General features: G+C 34.7%; 1 protein-coding gene across 2 annotated transcripts in view; it reads left to right on the top strand.

The window, feature by feature from the left end:
* LOC121371001 (protein kinase C-binding protein NELL1-like) overlaps positions 1-18,952 on the top strand; it is a 96,566-nt gene extending 77,614 nt beyond the window's left edge. For both annotated transcript variants that reach the window (XM_041496595.1, XM_041496596.1), the window contains exons 5-12: positions 2,152-2,224; positions 3,209-3,291; positions 4,999-5,130; positions 6,857-6,950; positions 11,003-11,082; positions 13,041-13,152; positions 14,103-14,222; positions 18,265-18,952. In XM_041496595.1, coding sequence (XP_041352529.1) covers positions 2,152-2,224; positions 3,209-3,291; positions 4,999-5,130; positions 6,857-6,950; positions 11,003-11,082; positions 13,041-13,152; positions 14,103-14,222; positions 18,265-18,479 — 909 coding nt within the window. In that variant the 3' untranslated portion in view covers positions 18,480-18,952. The remainder of the gene's footprint in view (positions 1-2,151; positions 2,225-3,208; positions 3,292-4,998; positions 5,131-6,856; positions 6,951-11,002; positions 11,083-13,040; positions 13,153-14,102; positions 14,223-18,264) is intronic.
* Positions 18,953-19,259: the final 307 nt, after the last annotated feature.

Here is a 19,259-nt window from a genome sequence, read left to right as displayed (position 1 = left end):
CTGGAAAATAACCACCAAGAAGAATCAATGCTATAACATGTTGCATGTATCGGGAGGTGTGATTTATCAGTGGTAGATAGTCACAGTTCCTACATGTACATTTTAAAGTCATCTGAAAACAAAATATTATTTTATTTTAGAGATCAGTGGACCCATTCTCTGATATTTATTTTCCAAGCCACAACCGGTGCCTCGTGATCAAAGGTCATGGTATGTGCTGTCCTGTCTATGGAAAAGTGCATATAAAAGATCCCTTGCTGCTTAGGGAAAAATGTTTGGGTTTCCTTTGAAAACTAACTGTCAGAATTATGGTAGTAAATGTTTTACATGCATGTAAGAGTCGGTGATTATTTAATCAGCAAGTTGTAGTGGTGGAGTTCAACAAAACACAGTTTAACTCTATTTTAGAGGTGGGATGCAGCTCATTGGTTAAACACTCACCTGAGGTGCAACTTGTCACAGGACTAATAACCATCGCCAGTGCTCCATGACACGCATATATCAATTAAAGGCTATGTTATGTGCTGTTCTGGAGCTGTGTAAAAAAAGAACCATTGCTGCTGTTTTGTAGGTGTAGCATATATGCAACAGCGGGTTTCTTATCTCATTTTTAGACCAAGTATCTTACTAAACATATATAAATAGCTAATTTGAGATGTCATGAAACAAACACTACCTTTCCTTTATTGTGATTGTTTAGTAAATTCTGTCGATACTAACACAGAATTCTTATATAGAAATAATCTACATGCACATGTTTGTGTAATAAACTGTTTCATATGTTAGCAGTAAACACTGGAGGGTGGTTATAAACAATATGATAGTTAGAGCAGGAAGCAGGTTTTTAGGTCTGTCTGTCTGTCAACACTTAACATGCTCATATTCCAAGGTAGTTCAAGCATGTCTATCCTTGGCACCGGTTCCAGCATGCCAGTAACTGTAGACCAGGATAAATACATGTAGTTTCTTGCTTGGAGTGGAGACCATGTTTATTTTACAATGGATCAATTGTTATAAATGGCATCACAATTATGTCTTAAAAAATTAATCTATGATGAAATGGCCAAATGGTTAGATTGCTTACTTAGTAACATTGTCTGCATTGTATGAAAAAGATCATTTGTTTCATTTAAGAATAGGCTGCAATTATTGATGTACGCACTGTATGAGTCGTTTGGCAAATATGAGTCAGGAAATACTTAACCAAATTCAAGTTTTAATTAACTTAATAAAATTTAAGGCTGTTTCTTCTTTGACTTTGTAATTAATTTTTTGACTATTTAATAATGAAGTACATTTGCCAAATTCAGCTTCAATTGTAACTTGTGAGTTTGGAGAATGACAGTATTAGTCCTGACACAGTGATTAGTCCTGACACATTATTAGTCCTGACACAGTGATTAGTCCTGACACAGTGATTAGTCCTGACACAGTATTAGTCCTGACACAGTATTAGTCCTGACACAGTGATGACCATATGCTCTGTAGTCGCATTCTCGACTGGTCTGAATCTTAACAAAATGATTATTTAATAATATTGTTCACACTATGCTTAGGTTGTTTTTCCATTGACAAAAGTGTGTAGTAACAGCACACTTTTTAACACACACACACACACACACACACACACACACACACACACACACACACACACACACACACACACACACACACACACACACACACACACACACACACACACCTTTATTACTGCATGCAATGTCACTTAGGGATGAGCCAGTATAAGTCAGTTACTCCATAAACGTGTTGTATGCATGGTTATTGTACAATTTTGATGTTTTGATTGACGGCAGATAGATCCTCGAGATGTTGCATTTGGGACTATCATTTGTCAATTTAAAAATCCAAAAGTGTGCAATAACCATGCATACCACTCATAAGTTGTAATAACTTTCATTTAATTGTGTTTTGGTCCATGCATTAATAAACAAACCTGTTTGCACCTTTTAATCAAGTTTTTCTTAAAATTATAATGCGCACACAACAGTAAATAAATATATGATTTAGATAAATAAAAAATCCAATTTATTCTGCTCAGCATAATACATTTTTTATGACAGATTTAACAATTAATCAAATACATACTAAATAATGTTTTAACATTTTTTGTTTCATTTTGTTTACTTGCAGGGGGCTTTACAAGATGTAAAAATAGTTACTCAGTCACATGGGTATTTGTTACAATGTCCACAGCAAGACACAGGTTAGTATATACACGCCTCATTTGCATCATGTTGTGGGTGCTCTGCAGACTTCCTGCAAGTCTGTGTTCTTCTTCACCGACCATTTCCTTAGCTGTCAGATCATTTCTCTATAGCCGTCAGATGATTTCTTAAACTGTGGAATTACCTCAACAACTTGATATCCATATGTCTCTCCCTGTCCACGTCTATCAAAACCACTGCCGTATGACAGTTCTGAGATTACCGCCTGTCATACTGGCACCACTTCAGTTGTCATCAATAAGGGTATATCAGTGGTGCAGATAATTTGCAGGATTGATAACACCGGATCCACTTTCAAATAATGGACAGGCTTCACAGATATCCTCTGGTTATACTTTAAAGAGTGTTTGAAAGTACTAGTATTGTATGACTTGGTAAAACAATTGGTTCTGCACCTGAAGTGAAGTAAAGAATAATTGAATGAAATACTAATGATAAAAATGTATTGTCATGCACATCTGCATTCATGAGTGGCCACTTCTATTAAGCATCCTCCTGTTTTTAAAGGCCAGTTGCAAATCTACCAAAGCACCATATTTACTACAAAGTGACCTATATTAAGCAGCCATTGTCTAAGAGGCCACTTTTCAAAGCTGTACCCAGTCTAAAATAACTAAAAATGCATATTTTTTTTTTTTTTTTTTTTTTTAATAAAAAATAAACTCCTATTAGGGCAAATCAAGTAAAATAAGGTCTCCAACTAAAATGGTACTTTTGGTATTTTTCTGGTCCTGCTTATGGATATTTCCTTAGATATGTTTATGAATAAATCAAAGTTTAACTTTCTTCAGGCTTTTGGCCAAACTTTAGTGTTAACTTTTCACTTGACAGTTAGGTCAAGTCAAACTACTTTTTATACCAAACAGAACTTCATTAGGCCCGTTTCACGTACATGTCGGATTGCAATTAATGTTTTATGGAATAATTGATGAGATTATAAATGAGATGTTATCTTTTTTCAGTGTGTCCTACTTGTGCTCAGTACCAAGCATTGGAAGAAAAAGTTAAAGAAATGTATAATTTATATCAAAATATATCTTTAAAGGTAAGTTGCCATTTCAGCTGTATCATTTTATTACTTTTAAAGCATCAAGCTGTAACAGGAAATTGCACTATTGATTTAAAAATCAATTACTGTTTATTCTGTAATTCTATACATTGTTTTTGTACTTGGTTAGATAAAAAAAATTAAAAAAATATCTTTTTTTTTTTTTTTTTTTTTTTTTTAATGTATTAGTTCAAGATGAAAGTTTAAGGCCTAGGATTGTTTATTGTTTCTTTCTATGAAGATAACTTTATTACAGGAAACTGCTAACTGGATCCTGCCAGCAACTCTGACTGATTGCTTTGTAGTTATGTCTTACTGTCATAATACCATGCTTGAACAATTTATTGTTCCACATTAGGGGTTTTTTTTCTTCTAAAAACTCTACAAAAAATAATGTCTTGTACATGTTTACATGACATTTATGATCCAGGTAACAAATATCTATTGATAGCTACCGTATCAAATGTCTTGCCCTTCTGTTTTTTTTAGTTTTGAAGGTTTCAACAAATTTATAATTTTCAGGATATATTGTAGTATGACATAAATAAAAGAACACATTTGTTTCTCTTGTTTCAAATAGTGTAAACAACAAAAGCCAAAAAAAATCAACTGTATTGTATTAAAAAGCTGATCTGACTATTGAAATTTTAGTGGCTTTTATTGGGCATATAATAACAAATAAATAAGATGCTGCTACTTCATTGTCATCAAGTTCATCATTCAGAATATTCTCATGAGGCAACTGTTAACAGGTTGCAGTATGCTGTTGAAAAGGGCATTTACATGTAGAGATTCACCCAAACAAGGTTTGTCTTGATGGGGGAATTATCACGCAAAGGAATTTTCCTCAGCCAGTTTTAAACTACAGCTATTTGGTGTCTAATATATAATTATGTTGACACTTGATCAAGAGATAGGAAATGTGCTAAAATGCAGTAAAGGATCATTTATCTTTTATATGCACTTCACCACACTTGCCTGGAAAGCTTTAGGGGTATCAGTAATGGGGTATTGATTGGGACAGAGCAAAAACCTGTGTCCATTGAGGACAATGAATCTTTTGAAATACAGTGGTCTACCACAGAGCTATATCGCACTGATGTCTCAGTGGGGAAGGGTATGGCCTCGTACCTGTAACACTTTAAAGCCTAGACTCCAGGCTTTAACAAAATTTTATTCCTAGAAAATATAACACAATTAGTCTAGAGATCTTATACTGAAGTCTTTAGTCTGGACATTGGCCGAAGTACTTAGGTTTTAACATTGCAGAGGAGTCTGATGCAGACTGACCTCTATTAGCTGAAGGTGTTATAATATATGGAGTCCACCTGAAAATATGTTCCATCACAAATATTCAAACTGAATAAATAATCAAGACCTAGTATTTCAAACCCAATGAAATTGCATTGCATCCAGAATAGCCTGGAATGTATCATTGCTTACTGAGTAAAGCAGTGGAAGCATCTAACACTTGTCTTGGACTCAGTGCTTATACTTCAATGTCCATCAAGGCCTTTACTTATAAAAGTTTAAAAGTCCAAGATTTTAGCAATATCTCCAGACTTCCTATTTACCGATACATGGTATCTGTATCAAAGTCTTAAGTCTAGATTTAAGTTTTATAAGTACAAGACCAGATTTTGTTTGTAATGTGTAAATAGCATGATGATGTTTGCTAATCTTGATGGTGACTTGGTGTTGCAGCTTCTGCAGGCGGAAGAGAGAATACTGGGGCTGGAGCAATGTGAATGTTTGAAAAGCTGTTCAGATAATGGCACAGTCAGAAAGGAGGGCGAGGTTTGGGAGAAGGATAAATGTACTGTTTGTATGTGTAGGGTAAGTACAGAGTATTATAAGTCATTATGTAACAGAGCTGGTATAATTATAGCTCCTACTGCTGGTAATACTAGTATAACCAGTGAAAAGTTTGTTTTCAAAATCGTTATTAGCAATATTTGTAGTCAACTAAAATTTGATTAGCAACTGATGTTTAATGTTTTAAAATTGTGTAGCATTTTCTGAAATTTGCATAGTGAATTGCGACATGATACTAAACAAAATGTTCTCTCATAACATACACCTACTGATAGTAATGTTGGTATAACAGTACTACTGGTAATAGTCCTGGTATAACATGCCCCTACTGGTAGTAATCCTAGTATTACATGCCCTTACTGGTAGTAATCCTAGTATAACATTCACCTACTGGTAGTAATGTTGGTATAACAGAGTACTACTGGTAATAGTGCTGGTATAACATGCTGCTACTGATAGTAATGTTGGTATAACAGTACTACTGGTAATAGTCCTGGTATAACATGCCCCTACTGGTAGTAATCCTAGTATTACATGCCCTTACTGGTAGTAATCCTAGTATAACATTCACCTACTGGTAGTAATCCTAGTATAACATGCCCCTACTGGTAGTAATTCTGGTATAACATGCCCCTACTGGTAATACTGTTGGTTTAACAAGCTTTTACTGGTAATAACTAGTTAATGTTATTAACATTAAATAACTTACTCATTATCTCAACCATTTCAGATCTGTATAACTCTTAGAATATATTTTGTACTGATTTTACTGAAATGAAATGCTTTTAAATACAAATGAAAGGAATAAAAAAACATTGTACCCGTATTGACATGATATGCATAATTAAATTACATTTTAAATATTATTCTCAATACAGAAACAAAGTAAACTTGTATGGATTGTTTTTTTGGGTTTTTTCTCAATACCACAAAGGTTCATGTCTCTCATCGATGTAGGTCTTTTCTTAATAAACTGCACTTGTGACCTACTGACAGGAAGATAGCATTTCAAGGTCAATTAGCAGACTACCGGTGGTGTGTCTTTATATACACATGTAGATAATATTGCTGTGGGCCAACTACAGTGATCGGGTTACGGGAAACACTTCTTGACTAGCACTCTCACCAACACCTGAGCCTTTCAAAGGATACACGGCAATTTAATTTCAGAGTTGTATGTTTTATGAGCGGAAGATTATCAAAGCCGTTGGCGATTTCGCTAATGATATATTACATTTCTGTCACCGACAGCCAAATAGTAAAATCCTGTTTACTATTTTTCATAGACTTTTTTTTATTTCCTGCTGATCTCTTTCATTCAATAGACCCAGCCAGTGCTGTTAATAGTCTGGAAAATATTTAGAATTCAGACTAACTGCATATTGTACATCAAATAGACTAAATTAGAATCTCTGATTTTATAAACCTTTAAAGTTTGGACTCAAACCACATGTATTAAATAGTCTAGAATCCCTGTTCATATAACCTTTAAATCTGAACTCAAATTACATGCAGTTTGTAAATAATGCTACATGCAAATACATTTTTTGATGACCAAAGCCTCTCTTTATCACATACCTGTAATTTTTTCTTTGTTTTTAATTTTCAAAGGTCATAGATTTTTAAAGAATAACGTCAAGATCAATTAAAATATATAATGCAACCAAAAGTGGTAAATAAAACATATAGTTGTCCAAGTGTACCAGTATTGCAGCAGTGCATTATGTAATCTGTTTTAATCTTGCAGAATGGAACTGTTGAATGTAGAAAAATAGATTGTCCGCCTGCAGATTGCACAAACCCAATCTATCGGGATGAAGAATGCTGTCCTGTATGCTTAAGTAAGTATATATTTGCTTCATTTCCTTGTTTTGGTCTTTCGTGTATTATATCATGGACCTAATGATTTAATTTTTGCACATGGCTTTTCTCAACATAACTACTTTGTGTAAGACTTTATGACTTTTGTGGATCTTTTGTAGTCTGTCAGGGAATGTAGGCCTATATTGTGTTTTTATAAAGTTTTATGGTCATGTTTATAAAAAAAATCTATTAAATGAATATTATTGGCACCATGCATACATAAGCTTCTGAATAGTTGAAAAATTACACATAAATTACTTGAAATATCAGTATTACTGGAGGTTTTTTTTCTTATTGGTTCATCTCATTTCATTTCAACTTATTTTCTTGCTTATATCCAATTAAGGTTCAAGCACGCTGTCCTGGGCACACAAATCGGCTATCTGGGTTGTCTGTCCAGGACAGTGTGTTAGTTGTTAGTGAGAGAAAAGAGGGTGTAGTAGTCTTACACCTACCCATTGAGTCGTTAAAACTCGCCCTGGGTGGGAGCTGGTAACTGACTGCGAACCCAATATCTACCAGCCTTATTTCCGATGGCTTAACCACGACACCACCAAGGCCAATTTGGTTCCTCTGAACTATGTCTGTTATTTGTACAGGCGTCAATTTATTATGTTTGACCATTTCCTTCCCATGGGCATTTTGGTGTGCGTGCTAAATTGGCTCATGAAATCACTGTATATTTTTACAATGTCTCGAAGCTATCGTAGCCACTGGTGAAAAAGCATTTCTCAGTGACTCTGGGGACTTGTGACTTTTTTTAAATTGACATATGTATCCACTCTTTCCAATAATGGATGTATTTGTATCATGCAGTTCCAACTCTTTATTTGAAATTTGACAGCATTAAACAGTTTGTGTGTCTGGCAGACAGAATATATCAGTCTGTGAAATAAACGAACGCTATTTTACTTGTCTAGGCAGAACTCTATTGATTGATCTGATGATGATTGAAAAAACTGCACGCAGATAACCCAGTACCATTACTTGGGGGTTACTCAAGTATAATATTAAGTAAAATATTCTAGCCATCGCAAATCTCCAAATGTCTGAACTTTTATTAAGATTTTTATTTTTCACTGCTAATAGTTATTGATTTATAGTTTGGTCTTACCTTTTACCCATTGCAAATAGCTGCCTTCTTTGTGGTATGAATAAAGGGAAGCACATTAAGGATATTGCACATAAAATTCCTTTTATTGGAAGCAAATGTGCTCATGAGGGATAAGGCCATAATCTATTTATTGATTTTGGACATCGTTGTGTTGCAAAACATAATAAATAGTATTTTTGGTTTAATGGTGTAATCATGAATTACTATGAAAAGGGCATTATTGGATAACAATATCAGTTAACAGTTATGCAGGCTGGATCATAGCTGTATGCCAATAGTTTATTATGGATCTATAGTATGGCAATATGACTATAAAACTCCAGCAAAACCCATCCATCTCAAACTATTGATTTAGGACACAAGTCCATGCTGTCTTCTTTCTCCTGTCCATCAAAATTGTTCATCCAAACCTAGAATGAAAAATGGTAACCAATTTATAATGTAAAGTGGAAGTCTCCTTCTTCTAATGCTCGGTTGCTTTAACAAATGTTGCTGTGGCCTGCAGATTCTTGGTACTGAATAGTTTCTCCTTCAGGGGTTAAAACTGCAGTGATCTTAACCCTTTGAACTGTTCCTCATTATTGTCAAATGGTTGTGTTGCAGTAAAATAAAACAAAACCACAAAAACAAGCAAACAAACTTTGAATTAAACCCATGCAGACATTCTTATTTTTCATTGTTTTAATTGATTCTTATTCTCAAACCCAAAAGGTAAAAAAAGGTTATGATTACTATTTCAAAATTATCACAGATTTATTATTTTTGAAAGCGTATACACATCTCGCAATGCTTTCCTCATGCCAGCATGTGGTTAGTACAATAAAGTCGAGGGAAATGTTTTTTTTAAAAGAAGAAAGATTACCCTGAAATCATATATAGGGATCATTCTGTAATCACGTACATTAATTACAGTGATAATACAACTGAGGCCTGCACTTGTAAATATGCCACTCCTTAGTGCAGCATAATGCGCAAGCTCCACTTTTACTTATAGCTATATACAGAATCCTCGCAGACGACCGACTTGTTTCTCGGAAGCAGAATTGCACAACAAGACAATTATTTATAAACAACTGTCTGAGACTGCAGTGGTTTATTGTTAGCTCAGTGAGTGTCTGCAGCAACCTGCCTTGCATTGCTGTGCAGCAGTTCTGTGCAATTCCTCACAGCATTATCATGCAGTTAAGCATTCAGTTGTACTCAGTAATACAGTATGGCTTTGTGTCAAGAGATCTCAATGATATGACATGTCTAACACCTAGACATTTTTCTTTATGCAAGACGCACAAAAAATAGAGAAAAAAGATTATATGATAGTAATGAAAGGTGATCATCATGAAATGCATGGCAAGAAGTGCATATGTATATATAGTTAGACCTAAGAAACACATAAGTAAGGAAGCTGGGGAGGGGGAGGGGGTTGTATGCAGACTTAAGTTGAAGGCAGACTTGTAACTGACTTAACAAAAATGTGATAAAGATTTGTTATCACTTGGTCTGCCTATGGACGTTTTCTACATTATCTTTTTCTCAACATGGGTGGGAAGCATAAACTAGGAATTTTTTTGTTATTTCCCAAGATGTAAAAAGGTAGTCTTGTTGTGAATATTGAGACAGACTAGTGGTAAAATATGATCCAACAATCCAGACATGTTGCATGCGAAGCTGTTGATTTACAGCTTCCTAAAATGAATTCTACCACTATTTCAAGTAATTTATATCTTTGACGGGCTAATTTATAGAAACATTCTCTTAGTATATTCTTGTCTCACACCCAAGTCTGGATGGGAATGGAATGCAGCTCAGTGGAAAAGTTCTTGCCAGAGCTAGGTGCACAGGATCAGTTGGCCATCATGGTTTGGGGGTTTTGGCTTTTCCCCCATTCCAACCATTGTTCTACCACTGGTGTAACAAAGGTCTTGATATGTGCTGTCCTGCCTGTGGGGAAAATGCAAGTATCATAAAAGACCATGCTGCTAACTGAAAATAAGAGTGGGCCATGTAGAAGCAGCATTTATTCCTCACCAGTGGTAAAGTGCTTGCTTGATGCACAGTCAGTTTGGGATCGATCCCCGTCGGTGGGCCCATTGAGCTATTTCTCATTCCAGCCAGTACACCATGACTGGAATATCACAGGCTGTGGTATGTGCTATCCTGTCTGTGGGAAGGTACATATAAAAGATCCTTTGCTACTAATGTAAAAAATGACTGTGTCAAAATGACCAAATGTTTGACATCCAATAGCCAATGGTTAATAAATCAATGTGCTCTAGTGGTGTCATTAAACAAAACAAACTTTATTCTCACATTCTGTTGACCAATTATCACTGTTTACCATTACAGATGTTCATTAACTGCTCATAAATCTGAATGGTAAAGTTTTTTTGTGTAATCAAAAGCACATCTCTGCACAAGACAGAATCAAAATGGTATTTTGGAAAATTTTGTTTGCTTCCATGAATCTCTCTGTCAGGTGCTAATCTATAGGAGGACTGCCACTCAAAGATTCCTTGTACTGCATACAGGAGGACTGCCATTTCCAACACAGGCTTCATAAATGAAACCTTGCAAAGGACATAGCTCAATGGAGTATATACAGTGAAACCTGTCTAAACCCGTATCATGCTGGGGACTTAATATTTATCCCATTTAGACAAGATCCTGTGTTTAAAGGGTCATATTTTTAGAATTTTGAAAATTTGGGATTATGGAACCTGGCCGGTCTTGACAGGATTCCTATTTGTTCAAGGTCCGGTTTAGGCAGGTTTCACTGTATATCGCTGTGGTAGCATGTACTGGGGATATTAGTTAAACAAAACATTCCTTTCCAAAATCTTTGTTTTATTGATTATGTAAAATATGTTGAGTCATGTGTTTTCATCTTGCAACTAAAATCTCTTTCTGTTTCTTCTTCAGCTAACTGTTTTTATAGTGGAAAATATTATGACCATGGCCAGGGGTTCAGCCCTCGTGTATGTGTAACTTGTACCTGTGATGTAAGTACATTCTGTGTTATCATCATATCCGTAGATTGTAGACAACAGTTTTGTGTTGTAGAAAAAAAATTCATATCATAAACTAATTTTACTGTAGGATCATTGCAGATTTGCTTGTTATTTCAGATGTATAAAACCTTATGGCCAAAACTAATTTGACACCAGTAATAGAAATGGATCATTGCAGACTTGTTAAAAGAAAGACAAATACTTATCACGGTTCAGTACTCCATGGTGTATTCAGTCATCGAATTTGATGCTTAAAGTCAATGGTATTCCTCTTGAAACTCTGTGGCCTATAGTATAAGTCCATATTCAGGAATTTTCTATTCCTTCAACAACAACCCCCCCCCCCCCCCCCCAAAAAAAAAAAAAAAAAAAAAAAAAAAAAAAAAACCCACATTCAACCATGTCAGTAACTACTTCTCATGACAGTGTTGACACACACATTATTAAATCTATAGTCCATCCCATAGGGAATGCCTTTTTCATACTATGGAATTTATTACAAGTTATTTATTTCTGAGCCTATTGTTTTCTAAATTGCGCGCAAAACATTTTTGTAGGAAGATGGGACAGACTGTAGTTTGATTTTTGTGCATGTTTAAGAAAGTAATAAAAACATTCTCTCAAATAATATCATATTTACCTTTATTCCATTAATTAGATTTGTAGGCATGTGCTTATTTAACTCAGAAGAAAAATCAATCTGACCAACTGTTCTTCTTCCAGGCAGTGGCAATGCTTTCTCTGACTTTATTTAACCACTCTCATCAACACTGTGGCCATCTTCAAAATGTCTGCTTTGAAATGACAATAAATTGAGTTTGAGATTCCATAAGTTTGCTTTGTTGATTCGTTTTCCTTGCTCAGCAGACTAAATTGATCTGCCTGACCCATATGTATTTGTTGGTGAAAAGCCCATTGATTTATTTTTTGGAATTATGTCAAGACAAATCAACACCTAGCTTCCATTGCACATTTTGCTTCTCCAACAACAACAGACATGCTTTTGATCTTCTAGCAGGCAGTCTGGCTAACGAGAAATGCTGCAACAGAAATCCATTTGTATTCGTGTCAGTCGACTTTCATATATTACGTGCAAGTTGTTAGCTCCTCTTCTGGGTTTTTTTTTCTATTTCACTGCTTGCCTGTGTTCATTAAAGATATTTATGATCACACAGCTAAAAGCTGCTGAACCTAGTTATTAGAAAATGTAAAATATCTTCAGCTATTACTGAGGGGTTTTTTTATACATTAAGTTGCAAATTTCATACAATTTCGTGCTTTAAGTATCAATTTTGACAAATTCAATATATTTCTGGTTATATTTGTTAGTTGTAGAAGCTTAAAATGGTTCTTTTTTTTGCAAAGGTTTCTTCCTTGAGAGTTGTCTGTAGCTTTAAGTGTTTTCAGTTTTTTGCTAAAAAATTACAAATTAAGCCATATACAATAAAATTTAATCAAGCCAATACTGGGTAAATAAATTCTTTATAGTAATTTTGTTTAATATGCTAAAGTTATATTGTATGTTTTAGAAATGATGTGTTTTTTTAATATATATTCTGTAGAGATTGATTAGTTTGGCATTTGTGTTCTATCAATACTTTCTCTTCATTGTATTTACAGAAATGTATCTTGTATTTATAAAGACCACCATTAAGAGAGTTAATACTATTGTATAACACATGGCCATGTAATGATTTTCTATTTCTTCTATTATTTTAATGATTGTACATGTATGTCTTTTAAAAATCATTCTGAATCCTCCTTGTAAAAAAACCATACAAAAAATGATGGTTATCCATTAAATATTTATTGCTTCCTCTTTAGACTTCCCACTTGGCATTTAATTATATGATAACATTCTAAAAAAGAAACTTTTTATTGGATAATTTAAAAAAAAAATGTTTTTCAGATGATGTATTATATTGATATTGAATAATTTATTGTTTTAGAATGGGAGGATGGTGTGTGAGAGACAAGATCCAGATCAGAGTTGTCCCCACTTGAGTTGTCCACAGTCTGAGAGGCTGCAGATCCAAGGAGAATGTTGTCCTGTGTGTGCAGGTTGGTGTCTCTCTGGTCTGGAGAAATAGTAACAAAAACATTAAAGGCACTAGTTCCACTCTACAACACTATATAATATTTCTGTCTCTGAGGCAATCTCGAAAGGTTTTTGTGTTTCCATGCAAGTCCAGCAAGTTCATAGATATAGTTTTCAAAATGTTTGTGATAGGTCATGGTCACATTCAGTAACATAAATGTACCAAATTATTTAAGCCATATTCACCCAATGGCTGGCATAGTCAGAAGTTAGAACTGTGGTGGCCATATATGAACCTTAACTGGATATATGTTTGTATGATGATCAAAGGGTTTCCTGTTCCACTTCCAGTTTAAGCTACATCTTCCTTATCTTTCTCTCCCTGTCACTGAAGAATCTTGGATTTCCATTATCTAATGTTTGCTTACAATTTTCAACATACATGTAGCATTACTCTTTTGAGATAGACATTTCTAAAGTTATGTTATGAAATAAGGTTTTAGTGAATAACACTTGTTTTTGTTGGAATGTTTTCTTTATTGGTATTGTAGCTGTTTGTGTTCAGTAAACAACTATTCTCTTCTGAATTTTCTTTCAAGGATATGTCTTATGTAGGCCCCATTAAACAGTGATCTTGTTTATGTAATTTTTATATTATTATTATTATTATTTATTATTATTATTGTCCCCAGAAACAAGAGTAAAGTCAAGGCTGGTGGCCTTGAATCATTGCTTTACATTATTATAATATATTGTACATTATTTTAACATTATTTTGGCCTGTAAATGATCTTATAGGAGTAGCAAGTCTTCTATAGACAAGCCACCTGCTGGAGATTCATGGATGCAATCATGACTGACAAAATACTCTTTCAACTTTGTCTTATGCAGAGATAGGTTTTTTATTACGGAAAACGCTTTTGTCGTTCAGATTATAACATTATTTCAAAGAACATTTTGACTTGTCTTGTAGGGACAGATTTTTGTTCTGCTGGACATGACTGTGATGTTAATGCTACGTGTGTGAACCTTGCCACACGGTATGCATGTCAGTGCAGACCAGGCTTCCAGGGGGATGGACACTTTTGTGAAGGTAATGTGCATGGCAGAGCATGTTGATGTATCAACTGAGTGATGAGTACTTTGCAGTTGGCAACGTGTGAAATAGTTTGTGAATGGCAATGTAAAAATGAGCTGGATAAGTTACAGTATTCTAGGCTTCACAGGGCGGGATGTAAAGCGTTCAATTGATGCACAGTCGGTTTAGGATTGATTCCTGTCAGTGAGCTCATTGGGCTATTTCTCGTTCCAGCCAGTGCTCCACAACTGGTGTAACAAAGGCCATGGTATGTACCATCCTGTCTGTGGGATGGTGCATATAAAAGATTCCTTGCTGCTAATCGAAAAGAGTAGCCCATGAAGTGCCGATAGTGGGTTTCTTCTCTATATATCTGTGTGGTCCTTAACCATATGTCTGAAGCCATATAACCGTAAATAAAATGTGTTGAGTGTGTCGTTAAATAAAACATTTCCTTCCTTCCAAGGCTTCACCTAGTCTAAAATAACTAAGGAGTGGGCAACAAAAATGATATATGGCACACTAATATATGGTCTTCTCTGATTAGGAAAAAGTCTTTCACTTTTTAAATGTTAGAGTCTTTGGGGGTTTTTTGTGGATTTTTAAATTCCATAATTTGTTGAAATAAAATTAAAATAATATTAATGATTTTCTCAAAAAAACTAATTGTAGACAGTTTCTATGTCAGTGGAAATATCCTTTAGATGTAGTTAAAAATGCTGAATGTAATTTTGTCAATCCAATATGAAAAAAAATTAAGTAAGTTTTAAAAGCAAAATATGTTTAACATATAACAAACAAAATGGAAAATATTGATTAAAATTTTAAAAAGTTTAATTTATTAAATTGAACACTTTTGGTTTTAAAATGACATACAATGTCAGTGTAGTATGAAATGGAAATGGTTAAGGGGTCTAAATCTTCATATATTAAGACTTGATTTTTTAAAAAAACATGGAAAAGGAGATAGCTGAGCTGGCAATAGTAGATTTCAAATTAGTTGCTGAAAGAAATGAATATAATAATAGATAATTACATTTTAGAAGCTATGATTTTGCATAGCTTTTGTCTTGAAGATTTTGAGGCATTTGTATTGTGGAAATTCATGGGAATTAAAAATGAATCTGTCTTGTTTGTGATGTGGACTACAAATCACAAGTCCCATTGTTATCTTGTCTTCAACGTGTAACAGCCAATCTGACAGTGTGGTAATTGCCGGGTATTACTCCGATAAATACATGGTCATCTGACAGCCTCTAACAGAAGTGGACAAAACATGCTGGTTTTTCACCAGGTCCAGCACACTCGATGGATGGATGGATAGTCACTGACCATCTGTTTGCATTGACTGCTTATCGGGCTTGATCTGGTTAGATCCAGGTACCCAGTGTTGGTTTACTGGTGACCTTTTAACTTGACTGTGTCACTCACCTTGACTGGTGTAATCATCATAATATAATAATGACATTTCCCGAGGCATAGTTTAATGGGGTTTAAGTGAATTAATTCAATTCAGAAACATTTAATTATGATTCCTTCTACACCTCACTATTGAGGTGTAAATTCTTTGATGTTATCACTATTGAATTTTTTTTTTTTTTTGGTGTCTTCAAAGTTTGGGGTGGGGTCTCTTTTTTTAGATTTTTTTTTTTATTCAGTATTACTACCAGATATATATGTAGGCCTAAGCATTTTCAAAATTCCAGCTGTCCAGTTAAACAATCATATATTTTTCATAATCCGTTTCTGTCTTTTATTACACATATCTAGTATCGGTAATCCCTGTGTACAAGAAGTGGGGATAGCAGTGTGTGTGTGTGATTTTCAAACAGCCATCATTCATCTACAAGTCTCTGGGTCATTGGGTTGTGCCTGTCACTGGGGTTATTAATGATGGTCAGTTTGTGTCCCTTTGCTCGGGCTGTGATTATTAATGGTCATTCTTACATTTGTACCTAATCCTTTTAGTATTACCTGTCTCCTTGGGCTGGTTATTGATGGCGGGTTCATCAAGGGCTTACTTCCCCAGGGAGAGGGTGTGTAAATTTGAAAATATTGATGCTTGGTTTGGATCATTATACATGGAGTATTTGGCCTTTTAAATCTTAATGCCTCAGATACATGTGTTCAAAACTATCTTTCTGAAAATAGTAAATTACCAAACACTATTCAGTTTTTAGGATGGGGATTTGAATATAAAGGGATTTTTGGGGGGTTATTAAGATTTTTTCTGTGTAAATAATTTTTTATTTAAAATTAAACAAATAATTACTAAAAATAAATAAACAAAAACAACTTTATATCTTTATCTCAATGAAATAAAGATTGGTCATATTAAAAAAGGTGTTAATGGATAATATTTAAATGAATAAAATTTAACTGAACTATGAATATGTTAGATACATATAAATATAGTCTGTGGTTAATTCATTTTATATATGTAGACTCATTAATCTCCTGCCATTGAGGTAAATGATGACCACATTCAAGATTCAGTGTGTTTCAGTTTTGAACACTGTGTGTGTGTGTATTGAATGTTTTGTGAGGTTTCATTGAACTTTATGTGTATTTTTCTATTATTTAAAACAAATCTGTTTTTTTACAATGTGTTCAGTCCCGGAGGTCTGAACTGATGAGAAAGTGTTGTATCTTATCATTATTTACAAAGCCGTGTGACATTGGTTTTTGATTAAGGCTGTATGTATTGGGTACACTCTTTGTGTCTGGAGAAGGTCACTACTTGACTGACTTCCTGCACTGCAGACCACACCATGTGCAGGTGACCATGGTATTCATTAACAGAGCTTCCTCAAAAGTAGCATTTAAAAATGGATAACTAGACCTATACCTAGTGTAAGATGGTTGTGATGATGGTGGTGGTGGTGGTGGTGGTTGGGGGTGGGAGGGTCAGGGCAGTAAAATCCTGAACAGAGGGCTAGATAATAAGAGAATCTTTAAACTTAAAAAAACTTTCTTTTTTCTCACTCCCCCCCTACACACACATATCCTGGATACAGCAAAACAGATACATTAATAATGCATCTTGATTCATATATATGGTTCTACTAAACTATCACAACAGTTGAATGTGTTATATTGAATCTCGAATAACAGTTACCTGTATAAAAAAAAAATTCATTCTGTCCTGGATAGGAGATCTGGCAAATCAGAACTCGTGCCCATGATAGTCGTGCCTGAACTTTCAATGGATATGGGCACGTTAATCTGTATGTATAAAGATCAGCTCCGAAAATTTCATTTATTAAATAGGCTGTATTTTAACCTGTATAATAATATAGAAAGAAGTGTTTTATTTAACGACGCACTCAACACATTTTATTTACGGTTATATTGGCGTCAGACATATGGTTAAGGACCACATAGATTTTGAGAGGAAACCCGCTGTCACCACTACATAGGCTACTCTTTCGATTGGCAGCAAGGGATCTTTTATTTGCACTTCCCACAGGCAGGATAGCACAAACCATGGCCTTTGTTGAACCAGTTATGAATCACTGGTCGGTGCAAGTGGTTTACACCTACCCATTGAGCCTTGCGGGGCACTCACTCAGGGTTTGGAGTCGGTATCTGGATTAAAAATCCCATGCCTCGACTGGGATCTGAACCCAGTACCTACCAGCCTGTAGACCGATGGCCGGTATATAATAATATCACCTAATCACAAAGGATATTGGTAAAGCTCAGAAATTTTCACTTATTAAATAGCTTGTAAGCTAACCTGTATAATAAGATCACCTGATCACAAAGGACATTGGCAGAGCTCAGAAAAGTTTCTTTTATTAAATAGCTTGTATACTAACCTGTATAATAAGATCACCTGGTCACAAAGGACTTTGGCAGGTCATTTTAGGCATTTCTCTTTAGTGATTCAAAAATGAGAAAATATGGCTGAATTTCAATGAAAAACCGGGCCTTAATTTCAGTCTTGAGACAAATTTTAATAATTAATGACATTCAGTATCTTTACATTTTAATTATTATTTTTTTAAATATTGTTAATTCATATGTAGTTATTTCCATTTTTTGTTCTTTTCAGATATTGATGAGTGTATGTCCGAAGGAGGCAAAACAGGCCACCATTGCCATAGCAACACAGCTTGTGTGAACACTATTGGCTCATATACTTGCCAGTGTGCCGATGGACACAACCGATTGGACGCTTATTCCTGTGAAGGTAGCGCATTGTTCTCATTGGCCAGAACTGTGCTCTTGGTGTGCCTGTGCCTTATTTTCTTTCACAATGCCGTGTAAAAAGAAATTGCCAGAATGCAGGGGGATGTACACTTCAGTTGTAACAAAGTTTCAATACGCAGATGTCTGTTTTTAAAAAAAAAATGAAAAGAAAAGCTGTCTCTGTACATATATTATATATTAACGTATGACTATCGTTATTGTCACTGTAAATAGTGTCACTGTGCAGGTGATTTTTGTACATAGGTCAGTGCTAAAGATGTAATATATTTGATGTCAACTTAAAACATTTCATATCTGCGCCGTATGTTATTTTGTTGATAATTTCATGAATAAATATTATTAAGATATTTCTATTATTCATTTTGGGGAAATGGTAGCTTTCTATTTTTTAGAGATGAAGAGAGAAAAACAATTGAAACTTTAATTCATGTATGAAAGTGTCATACATTAATTTTTTTTTTCTACTACTACTTGTCTACCTCTGGAATTTGAGCTGTAGAATTTACAGAGAATAAATCCCATTTCCTACACACATCGAGTTGTCTCTCATTGGACGAATGTGTAACACAGCTGATGCAAGCGATTTCTTCTCGTATTCTGTGTGCCTGCCCTATCCTATTGTACTGGACCTCGTTCCATGAAGTAATCTTAGCCCTAAGATTACTTTAAGCGCATAGCTACCCTATGCACCTAAGTTGATCTTAGGGCTAAGATCGCTTCGTGGAACGGGGCCCTGATGTACAGAATATATGGTCAGCATATTGCATCTATACATCTACCAAGCCCAGATACCAAACTGTTAAATTACTAACCGATAATTAGTAATTGGTGTAACTA

Source organism: Gigantopelta aegis, chromosome 4, assembly GCF_016097555.1.
Source record: "Gigantopelta aegis isolate Gae_Host chromosome 4, Gae_host_genome, whole genome shotgun sequence".
NCBI classification, from domain to species: Eukaryota; Metazoa; Mollusca; class Gastropoda; order Neomphalida; family Peltospiridae; genus Gigantopelta; species Gigantopelta aegis.
The sequence above is the reverse complement of the archived record's forward strand: the minus strand, read 5'-3'. Positions and strand labels throughout refer to the sequence as shown.